This window comes from Oryzias latipes, chromosome 8 (genome assembly GCF_053564925.1).
Source record: "Oryzias latipes strain Hd-rR chromosome 8, Olatipes_Hd-rR_3.1".
In the NCBI taxonomy this organism is placed as follows: Eukaryota; Metazoa; Chordata; class Actinopteri; order Beloniformes; family Adrianichthyidae; genus Oryzias; species Oryzias latipes.
Genome location: NC_136244.1, coordinates 27,817,646 through 27,829,404, shown reverse-complemented (window position 1 = coordinate 27,829,404; position 11,759 = coordinate 27,817,646). Strand labels below are relative to the sequence as shown.

At 49.5% G+C, this 11,759-nt stretch overlaps 1 protein-coding gene across 1 annotated transcript in view; it reads right to left on the bottom strand.

Moving 5' to 3' along the window:
* Positions 1-2,252: 2,252 nt before the first annotated feature.
* Positions 2,253-11,759, bottom strand: part of doc2a (double C2-like domains, alpha) — a 35,002-nt gene continuing 25,495 nt past the window's right edge. The window contains exons 9-11 of the mRNA XM_023957215.2: positions 10,102-10,183; positions 9,820-9,916; positions 2,253-5,969 (exon numbers count right to left, since the gene is read on the bottom strand). Of these exons, the coding sequence (XP_023812983.1) occupies positions 5,833-5,969; positions 9,820-9,916; positions 10,102-10,183 (316 nt within the window). The 3' untranslated portion in view covers positions 2,253-5,832. The remainder of the gene's footprint in view (positions 5,970-9,819; positions 9,917-10,101; positions 10,184-11,759) is intronic.

Here is an 11,759-nt window from a genome sequence, read left to right as displayed (position 1 = left end):
AGCACGAGATCAGTGTAAACAAGGAGGTCGCACCGAGAGCCACGTTCCTACATTCAGTGGTGCATAAGAGGAACCGGAACGCCGGAGAACCGGAACCTGGATGCTGCTTCATGTCTCACTGGAACACGTTAGAAAACAGGCAGAGTATAGAAGTATGTCGACATACTGCATCATGCAACGACGAGGAAGAACCACCTGAAGAGACGCGCACACGCGTGCCGCAGAGATGCAGGGGGGGGCCGAGAAGTTTCAGACCAAAGGTCCCTGAGGGAAGCCGAGCTTCAGGCCCAGAACCCTCAGAACCGGTTCCGTTTCCCGGATGTGATGAGGCTGATGGGATGGAAATGCTCCGGTGGTCGTGGTGAGAGCTGTCATGGGGGGGGGGGTTATCTGCCCTCATACCTACAGATGTTTGCACAGCGTTCTCCAACAAAAGGAAGATCCAGACGCCAGAGAACACCTGATCTCCGGGTGCGCCTTGGTCTCCCTCTGGTTGTTTTTATGTTTCATTAAACCCAGGCGACCTTAAGGTCGACCTTCACGCTGCTAAAGATCTACGGCTTATGTTGTCCTAATCGTCATCAGAACCATCAGTTCTTCCAGAACATTTGTGTTCTGGTGAACCCGATTCCCGTCTCCACGTGTGCTTTTGTTCTGAAGTGGACTAAACTTCAGTTTTTACCAAAGTTCTTCACGTCCAGCAATGATCAGGACAATAAAACCACATGAACTCTGAGGTTCTGATAAGGTTCCATCAGTTGGGTTCCTCTGCAGAACTCCTTGGACTCCACCAGGGGGCGCTGTGGAGCACAGCCCGGTCTGTTCATTGGGCTTCAGTCCTGGTTCTGGTTCTGCCTCTGCTGCTCTTTGCTAGAGGCGGTTGGCGGTTCCTAGATGTGTAAAGGTGGGTGGAGGTCCGGAAGACCAAACGGAGACGTGGAAGCAGACCAGGAACCGACCGAAGGCTGGAAAACCTCAAACCAGCGGGACGGAACCGTTCTGATTGTGGGGTCTTCAGGAGTCCATTCAGGGTTCTGTGGGTTCAGGTCTACAGACGGCAAGATGAGACTCGTCAGCAGGTCGTCTGCAGGGCTTTAGGGTCGTCAGCAGGCCTTCAGGTCGTCTGCAGGTCGTCTGCAGGGCTTTAGGGTCGTCAGCAGGTCGTCTGCAGGGCTTTAGGGTCGTCTGCAGGCCTTCAGGTCGTCTGCAGGTCGTCTGCAGGCCTTCAGGTCGCCTGCAGGTCGTCTGCAGGCCTTCAGGTCGTCTGCAGGCCTTCAGGTCGCCTGCAGGTCGTCTGCAGGCCTTCAGGTCGTCTGCAGGCCTTCAGGTCGTCTGCAGGCCTTCAGGTCGCCTTCAGGTCGTCTGCAGGCCTTCAGGTCGTCAGCAGGTCGTCTGCAGGTCGTCTGCAGGCCTTCAGGTCGCCTGCAGGTCTTTTCCAGGTCTCCCTCTCTCCACTTGAAGTCTCTAGATCTGTGGATGATCATCAGTGCTTCTGCTGTGATGAAGCAGACGTGCAGAAACCCGTTCCTGCAGCCATCAGCCCCCCCCCCCCCCCCCCCCCCCCCCCCGTCTCCTCAGAGGTTGTCATGGCGATGACTCCAGGTGCTTCCTGCAGCTGCCAATCAAAGGTCTGGAGCGGCTTTGGTTCCTCTGCAGAAACGTCTGAGCCTCAGACATCAGGAACCTGTAGAAGTTCTGACCCGCTCCGCCAAGGGGGGGGTGCTTTTCTGCCAAACAGAACCCAATGAAGCCGATTTCACAGCAGCAGCTCTTCCTCTGAGTTCTGGTTTGACCTCTCAGGCTGAAGGTCACAGAAACATTCAGGAACATCTTCAGCCACGTCAGCTTTCCTGTGGCGACATCAGTCCGTTCTTCCAGATTCCTTCTTGATCCGGAGAACCTGAATCCTGGAGGCCTTTGTTTCCTGAGCCGTTCATGTGGAGAACGTCCAGCTCCTCCAGGGAAAGCAGCGGTTCTGTCATCAGACGAAGACATTTTCTTCTGTTCTGAGGAGGATGGGCGATCGTCTGAGGATCCGGCATTAAGCTTTCCTCACAAACTTCTACTGGTGGGCTTTGGTCTGGAGATGAAACCATCCTGGACCTCATGGAGGCCAAAGGTTTGTGACGTCAGCGTCTGGTCCTGGAAAGGACCGTGGGTCCACTGGCGGTTCTGGGGCTGCAGGTGCCTGCTCCACCTGCAGGGGGCAGTCTAACACCAGAGTTCAGCAGTGAAGACAGCAGCACTCAGGCCAGTTTGCATTCCAAGTTTATTGTTGCATGAAAACACCTGATAGAAACAGCTGCAGAGCACGAGATCAGTGTAAACAAGGAGGTCGCACCGAGAGCCACGTTCCTACATTCAGTGGTGCATAAGAGGAACCGGAACGCCGGAGAACCGGAACCTGGATGCTGCTTCATGTCTCACTGGAACACGTTAGAAAACAGGCAGAGTATAGAAGTATGTCGACATACTGCATCATGCAACGACGAGGAAGAACCACCTGAAGAGACGCGCACACGCGTGCCGCAGAGATGCAGGGGGGGGCCGAGAAGTTTCAGACCAAAGGTCCCTGAGGGAAGCCGAGCTTCAGGCCCAGAACCCTCAGAACCGGTTCCGTTTCCCGGATGTGATGAGGCTGATGGGATGGAAATGCTCCGGTGGTCGTGGTGAGAGCTGTCATGGGGGGGGGGGTTATCTGCCCTCATACCCCTTCAGGTGCTGCTCTCATCATCGGGGGGGGGGGGGGGGGGTCTTCAAGCTCTCTTAGGATTGTAAAAGCCCTTGGTTGGAGGGCATTTGTGACCCCTCCTCATCCATTAACCCTGTCCTTACAGGGGGGGGGGGGGGGGGGGCCTCCTTAATGTCGGTTCTGAAGCCTCAACACCCCCAGGAGGGACAGTAGGGGGTGGGGGGCAGTAAAGAGCACTGAAAGGCTGCTATCTTTGGTTCCTGAAGATGCATCTCTGGCAGAGAAGGAGCCTGAGTCGGTTCAGAGCGTGACGGTACTGTCCCGTGTGGGTTCTGGAACCAGTCTGCGGTTCTGGAAAGCCTTGTTTCCATTGAGCGGTCCGGTCTGGTTTAGGATGGTCCAGGCGATTCAGATGAGCGTTTGCCCTCCAGGGTTGAACCGTTATGGCGCCTGCGGGGCGGAGCTAACCACAGCGCTGGCGGTCGTCCAGCAGCTCATTTCTTTGCCTTTCCACAAATCACTGAAAGTCGTTTAAAGGTCGCAGTAATGACCTTCAGCCAATCAACACGTTTCAACACTAGCTCCGCCCCAACAGGTCCGCTCCATTTTTATGGACCTTCAGCAAACAGGGGCCCAAAATGGTTCGGTCCATCGTAACGGGTCCATTCTATAATGGAAACGTCAAAATACCAGACTGGACCGGACCGGACCGCTGAGTGGAGGCATGGTGGAAGGCATCAGGCACGGTCGGGCTGAATAGACCCGCCAGGGTCCATCCTGCCCGGATGAGGAACTCTTCTTCAGAAAGCCGGTCATTCCCCACATGTGTGAACAACCTGGCTTATGGGCGGTCGGTCAAAGGTTCAAATCCCAAACTAAACAGAGAGTGCGTCCTTTGGCGTGAGACCTAACCTGTTGAAAGTTATCTCTAATTCCTTCTAAATGCAAATATGTAGAAATGCTTTGCTACCAAAGCAGTTATCACAACGGATTCATTTAAAAGGGTTTAATGATTGTTTCCCACTGTTTCTATGTTTTCTATATTTGCGACCTTTAACTTTTTAAGCAGTAAACGCAGGAGAACGGTTCCTCGTCACGTCCACGGTGGAACACAAACACGTGGAGAACCTGACGGTAGACTCAGCGAAAGCCTCCGGACCGTCCAAACAGGTTTAGACCAGGATCAGGCCTGACGAAGGCCAAACCGACGGCGAGCTTTTAGTTATAAAGGAAACACAAACGAGGTCAGAACAAGAACCGGACCAAAGCATGCAAGGTACGCACTATCGCCAACATCCTTCCAGTAGCTCCAACACATCAGGACATCCTGACCCGGTCTGGACCAGCAGTTTGTCGCTTCCTGTAGAGTCTGACTCGACTGTTGTGTTGAGCTGGAGCTGGTCTGGGTTTACAGTAAACCAGCTTCAACTTTGTCTCATTTCCTGCAGAAACTTTAATCTGAGAAACTCAGGAAGTCAAACTTACATCCCAGAAGGTCTGAGGATTGTTGTGGTTCTAACGGCACACGGTAGTACATCCATGTGTTTGTAGGTCAGTCGCACAATCACGTCCTACGCTTGAGAGCGACAACAAACCAACATCGGGAATTGGGTTCAGACGTAGACGTTTTCATCTCCTACGTGTTTCGAACACAAATGTGATCAATATGTGGCTTTTCACAGACGCAGCATGTTCACCTTTAACATCAGAGCTTTAGCGTTCAGGAAATTACCGCTTCAACTTTTTACACTATTAACGTCCGATTCAGAGAAACGCAGCGTTGTGCTGACAAACAACACGCCACATGGTGAAGAGTTCACACGATCAACGTGAATCAGCTGATTCTGATGAGAAGTGCCTTTGTGCGTCACATGTCGACACAAAGCCGCAGCGTCACGATGTGTTGGAAATACGTGCAAACGGTCGATGAGTCTGGGTAAATCAAAGAGCGTGTTAGCTCTGCGGTGTTGAATGGTAAAAAAAAAGACATTTAGGAAATAAATGTAGCTAAAGGCTGAAGCCCACAGTGGGACTACTTAGCTTTAATCAGCCTATGCGATCAAGTTAGCTGAAACCACTTTATCACATTTTGTGTGTCAGAAAATGGTTGTCCTAAAGGGCTTATATCAGTTTTTGAGTGTTTTCTAATGTTGGTTCCTCACTGGGAACAAACCCATTTAAATCCATTCATCTGAGCATTCCTCTGTAAACCTGCTCTGTGAACACCAGCCACTCCCAATCCACCAAAACAGGGGGGGTCCTCACATTGTGACATCACAAAGTGAGGAACCGCCCTTCCAGGAAGAGTCTACACTGCAAGCTCCGCCCCCAGGCTGACAGACACGCCCACTAACTCTGTGGTGCTAGCGGTGATCGGCTAAATAATCTTTTTTTTTTGTATGAACAATATTTCATCCATCTTTGCAAAAGTTCATATGTTTGTTTTCGAGGGAGAAAGGCCGACTCCAGAATGATGTCATGAAATGGGCGGCACCCACAAGGTGAGAAAGGCGGAGCCTGAGAGATCGACTAGTCTTACTTCCTGGTATGAAAATGAGCTGAGAAAATAACTTAATTTCATTTAAGGATAGACCCTTTAAAGAACTTGAATTCTTTTGGAGAACCAAAATATAAGTACAGCAAAGCTTTACGTTTTAAGCGCTCCAAAAACAAAATGTTGGGGAATCTGATTGGTTTCATCAGAAGAAGGTGTTTTGGATCCTGACTGAGTAGTTTAGTCTGTAAACCACAAATCCAAAGACGCCACATGAGAACCCGTCATCAGAGTTCTGTCTTGTGGGTCTTTGGTGCCACCCTGAGCTGCAGCAGCCGTGTTTCCTTGGTTCAGGTGGGAGGGGGTGCGTAGGGCGGGGGCAGCCGGGACACGGTGTGGGGGGTCTTTTACCATAGAGGGTCTGGTTCTGAGGGCTGGTGTGATGCTGACCTGCTGAAGCAGCCAATGAGCTTCGGCTTGCAGATGAAGAAGAATGGAGGTCAGGCGTCCTCCAACTGCTGGGCTGTAAACATTCACACGCGTGTTCTCAGGCGACTACTGCTCTGAAGTGACGTGAATCTGTCCAAACGGAAATCAGGGACCATGACGTCGTTAACGTTCTGCATGCATGAAGGTGGGCGGGGCATTAGTCGTGGCTGAAGCTTCGTGGCAGCTCGTTGGTCAGGACGTGCCATCGCTCCACTCTGCGGCCTTTGTTCTTCAGACAGTCCATCCAGTGGCGGAGGGCGTCCCCCTTGGAGCGGCAGCTCAGAGAGACTCCACCTACACACCAACAGGGGGTACAGACCTTCAGTTCCTCTCTGGGGATCATGACTGCGTCACAACCTAGGCTGGAGTGTGAGACGTCTCTTCGGGGTCACTGGGTCAAGACTCTCTTTGGCTAAGCGTGTTCTTACCGCCGTTTCTGATGACCAGGACTAGGGATGGATACCGTGCCCCGGTATTGATCTTAACGATACCGCAGTATCGTTAAGATCTGACCTGAACGGTTCTGCTATCGGTACTGGAGAAGTTACTTTGTCTTTTTTCTTTTTTTTGTGTCCCACAAGCGTTTTCTGCCATATTTCACTCACCAAGTCAGTCAATTTCCGTTAATTAATGATTATATTAATTCCGGTATTCTCGTTGAAGCGGAGAGCTCTGTCTGTCTATTTGTGTGCACGGGGGGCGGGGCTGTTGTTCAGACAGCACGCGCCGCGCGCACACACACACAAGACAAGGCAGCGCACACACAGTGGCGATCTCGTAGGGGACACGTGAGCGCCCTAGACTAAGAACACCCGTTTCTGCGTAAAATTAATAAAGTTTGCAACAAGCAGCCCCCACCATCCTGTCACCTTGCTGCTACGATGACCGTATGTTGTGTAGCGGCGTGTTCTGCACAAAACAAACAGGTAGAGAGGCGGGTTAGATTCACCGCTTATGATGCCAAACCCGTGACAAACTATCAGCTGCTTCCTAATACTTAATAATAATTAATGACTAATGATAGTTGTCATCCGTAAAATTAATATAATTTATTGGGTTTACTGGATTTAAACAAAAATAAATAAATAGAAAGGAGTCTGCATGAAAATGAAATTGTTTCCATCATTTAATTTAACTTAACTTAACTCTGGTGTTTGACAGACAGAAAAGTCTATTCAAGGTTGTGGAGAATGGACAAAAGATCAAAGGAAACATCACGCTCATAAAGAATACAAATAATTAGATTAAATAATTTAAATGAACATTCTGGAACATTCTCATGTACAAAGTAAAATTTTTTGTTAAAAAAAAACAGTTTTGTTGCATAATGAAGAAATAAAATACTTTATGTTCTTCATTTGTTATATATTTATTTATTATTCGTCCTCAAAAAGTATCAATAAGAGTATCGTTAAAATACCGAATCGATAAGCAGTATCGATAAGAGTAGTAGTACCGTTAAAACCTTAACGATACCCATCCCTAGCCAGGACAGGTGGAAGATCAGTGTCCTTTGAAAATCACATCTAATGATTGTCAGGAATTGATTGAATGTTGGTGTTGAACATTTATGTTTTATTTAATGAGGAGAGTCTCCTGACCTCAGATCACAGGACTAAAAGGAGATCTGTCAGATCTTTGGGTCATTTTAACCCTTATATTGTGTCCAGGTCCATTTTGACCCGTTTTCTGACTTGAAATGGGTCCATTTTGACCCAAACACAGTATAAAGGTTAATCTTCACTGCTCCCCAGGGCCAGGTCGTCATTGCAAATAAAGGTTCATTCAAATGAAACCACGGCTGCCTTCCTGTTGATTTCTGGATCTGCTTTCATTTGACTGATGAACTGATGAGTTACATCCTGGGATCATTTTCACCGTTTGATCAGGAAAAAGAACCAAAGCTGTCAAACAAACCAGAGTTTCTCAAACAGCTTCCGCCTCGACAGCTGTTCCCGCCTTAATGTTCCCGCCTCCATGTCCCCGCCTCCATGTCCCCGCCTCCATGTTCCCGCCTTAATGTCCCCGCCTCCATGTTCCCACTTTAATGTTCCCACCTTAATGTTTCCGCCTTAATGTCCCCGCCTCCATGTTCCCGCCTTAATGTTCCCGCCTCCATGTCCCCGCCTCCATGTCCCCGCCTCCATGTTCCCGCCTTAATGTCCCCGCCTCCATGTTCCCACTTTAATGTTCCCGCCTTAATGTTTCCGCCTTAATGTCCCCGCCTCCATGTTCCCGCCTTAATGTTCCCGCCTTAATGTTCCCGCCTCCATGTTTCCGCCTTAATGTCCCCGCTTCCATGTTCCCGCCTTAATGTTCCCGCCTTAATGTTCCCGCCTCCATGTTTCCGCCTTAATGTCCCCGCCTCCATGTTCCCGCCTTAATTTTCCCACCTTAATGTTCCCGTCTCCATGTTCCCGCCTCCATGTTCCCGCCTTAATGTCCCCACCTCCACGTTCCAGCCTTAATGTTCCCGCCTCCATGTTCCCGCCTTAATGTCCCCGCTCCACGTTCCCGCCTTAATGTTCCCGCCTCCATGTTCCCGCCTCCATGTTCCCTCTTTAATGTTCCCACCTTAATGTTTCCGCCTTAATGTCCCCGCCTCCATGTTCCCGCCTCCATGTTCCCGCCTTAATGTCCCCACCTCCACGTTCCCGCCGTAATGTTCCCGCCTCCATGTTCCCACCTTAATGTTCCCGCCTCCACGTTCCCGCCTTAATGTTCCCGCTTTAATGTTCCTGCCTTAATTTTCCCGTCTCCATGTTCAAATAAATGTTCCCGCCTCCATGTTCCCGCCTTAATGTTCCCGCCTCCATGTTCCTGCCTTAATGTTCCCGCCTCCATGTTCCCGCCTTAATGTTCCCGCCTTAATGTTCCCGCCTTAATGTTCCCGCCTTGATGTTCCCGCCTTGATGTTCCCGCCTTAATGTTCCCGCCTCCATGTTCAAATAAATGTTCCCGCCTCCATGTTCCCGCCTTAATGTTCCCGCCTTAATGTTCCCACCTTAATGTTCCCGCCTTGATGTTCCCGCCTTAATGTTCCCGCCTCCATGTTCAAATAAATGTTCCCGCCTCCATGTTCCCACCTTAATGTTCCCGCCTTAATGTTCCCACCTTAATGTTCCCGCCTCCATGTTCCCGCCTCCATGTTCAAATAAATGTTCCCGCCTCCATGTTCCCACCTTAATGTTCCCACCTTAATGTTCCCGCCTTAATGTTCCCACCTTAATGTTCCCGTCTCCATGTTCCCGCCTTAATGTTCCTGCCTTAATTTTCCCGTCTTAATTTTCCCACCTCCATGTTCAAATAAATGTTCCCGCCTTAATGTTCCCGCCTCCATGTTCCCGCCTTAATGTTCCTGCCTTAATTTTCCCGCCTCCATGTTCAAATAAATGTTCCCGCCTCCATGTTCCCGATTTAATGTTCCCGCCTCCATGTTCCCGCCTCCATGTTCCCGCCTCCACGTTCCCACCTTAATGTTCCCGCCTCCATGTTCCCGCCCTTAATGTTCCCGCCTCCATGTTCCCGCCTTAATTTTCCCGTCTTAATTTTCCCACCTCCATGTTCAAATAAATGTTCCTGCCTTAATGTTCCCGCCTCCATGTTCCCGCCTTAATGTTCCTGCCTTAATTTTCCCGCCTCCATGTTCAAATAAATGTTCCCGCCTCCATGTTCCCGATTTAATGTTCCCGCCTCCATGTTCCCGCCTCCATGTTCCCGCCTCCACGTTCCCACCTTAATGTTCCCGCCTCCATGTTCCCGCCTCCATGTTCCTGCCTTAATGTTCCCGCCTCCATGTTCCCGCCTTAATGTTCCTGCCTCCATGTTCCCGCCTTAATGTTCCCGCCTCCACGTTCCCACCTTAATGTTCCCGCCTCCATGTTCCCGCCTCCATGTTCCTGCCTTAATGTTCCCGCCTCCATGTTCCCGGCTTAATGTTCCCGCCTTAATGTTCCCGGCTCCATGTTCCCGCCTTAATGTTCCCGCCTTCATGTTTCAGGCTCACTCATGTCCCTGCAGGGTCTCAGAACTGAACTGGGGGGGCAGTTTTTTCCTCAGACAAACTGATCAGGAGATTTAGGAACAGGTTTCAGAGAGCGGGCGGGGTTTGGAGCGGCGGTTCTGACCCAGTGGTTCCTCTTACCAATGAAATCGTTGGAGCGTCCCAGGTCGTAGTCCCACACCGTCACTTCCAGGGTCTTCTTGGCGAGCTCAGTCAGAGAGATCTCGTAGAAAAACTCCTGCAGTGACACAGACGGACACGCGTGTTCAGACAACAGCCCGTGTTTGGCGGTATTTGCTTTTCCGTCCTGATGGTGTGCTGTGCGTCTGTCAGGAGGGTCAAACGATCACCACAGAAGGGAGGGGCTCATTAGCGTCATCCGTCTGTGCGAGCGTCTGAATTCCAGCAGAGCAGACGCCTCACCTCGTCGTATTCGGGGTTGAGCGTCTTTTTCCTCACGGCTGTTTTGTGCTTCGATTTCTTCTTTATGTCCGGCTTCAGGTATCTGAAAATACAAAGAAAAGAACTTCCTGTTGACTAGAAAGAACAGTTCTGCTCTGAGAACAGCCCGGCTTAGGACATTAGTGCATTTTCTACGGCAGGTCGCCGTGGCAGCAGTCTAAGTACAGATGCTCAGTCCTCCTCCACAAAAACCTCCTCAAGTTCTGCTTGTGGCGCTCCCAGACCCAGACCAGGCTGCACAACCACACCGGGGGAACATCTGTAGATGAATGTTCCAGCCTTAATGTTTCAGGCTCACTCATGTCCCTGCAGGGTCTCAGAACTGAAATGTACATCTGCAGAACCACACAAAGTAAAACACTGAATTATGTAGGATTATCCTAAATGGATGGGGACTTTTTGAGGAATGGGAGGTCTGGGCTTCTGCTGGTCATGTGACCTGGAGGAGGATGGATGGAAGATGGGAGAAGCAGCTAGAACCTTTAGACAATACGAGGTATTTCTTAGTTGTTGAAATGTTTGATGTTATTAAATGTAATCAGACTAACGAGTGATTTTTGGGCCTTGGATCAGGTTCTAGCAGCATTCATGGATTTTGGACGCTCAGAGTATATGGAGTGATATTTATGCCACCACGTTGCACACACAGCATTCTAGGTTACAAATGAAAATATTAAATAATTGCTTTCAAATCTTTTTTTAAAGTATTTTTATTGTCTTTTAAGCATATTTTTTTTAAAAAACACAAACATTCAAACTTTTTTTTCTTAAAAAAATATATATTTATGTTTGCAAGACGTGTTTTCATGCGTTGTGTCTCTTCTCGCTTTTTTCCTGTCTTTGATTTTGCTCTCACCAGTTTCAGGTCAGCGTCACATTTCTGCCATCGTTCAGCAAAGAAAAAATGAAAACAAAGAAAAAGTATTTGAAAGCAAATATTGAATATTTTCATTTGCAACTCAGACAGTTTTGTTTGCAACAGCAGCATAAATATCACTTCATAAGAATACAGTTTTGCAGCTGCTGCCCCCTACAGGTGGAAGTCGATATTGTTAGTTTTACTCTCAGGTAAATGAATGTAGTGGAAATCATAGATGTTATTCACATAATGTGATTATCTGTTAGCTTTTGAAGGCTGACTGCTCTGGGGGGGGGGTGCTCTGTAGGGTAAATGAATGCATTTCCTCATCTGTGTGGGCGGGGCTGTGGAGCTGCTGAACATGGGCGGGGTCACGCAGATCATGAGGTGCGGGTTCTGGCGGTCCAGATGCAGGAATGTGTCTGTGGCTTCATCTGGATCAGGATCTGGTTTTAATTGCAGTTTTAATTAGGAGAATATCTGTCATCTAACATCTGACCCGTCTACTATTATTTCACGCCAGACTTTCATTTCACGTCTTGCTCTGTTGGTTTCCTCTCACAGAAAGTTATTCATTAAAATGCTTCAATAACTCCGGCTTTGGCCTCAGATTCCTGAGAAGATCTGGAGGCTGCGGGAAAAGATGGCCGACCGATTGTTGACGCGCTTGTGGGGTCTGACCGTCAGCCTATTGATATTCAGGACACGCTGGGGGGGTCAAACCTCGGCTGTCAGTTGCTGCCGTGTTTCCTTGAGTCGC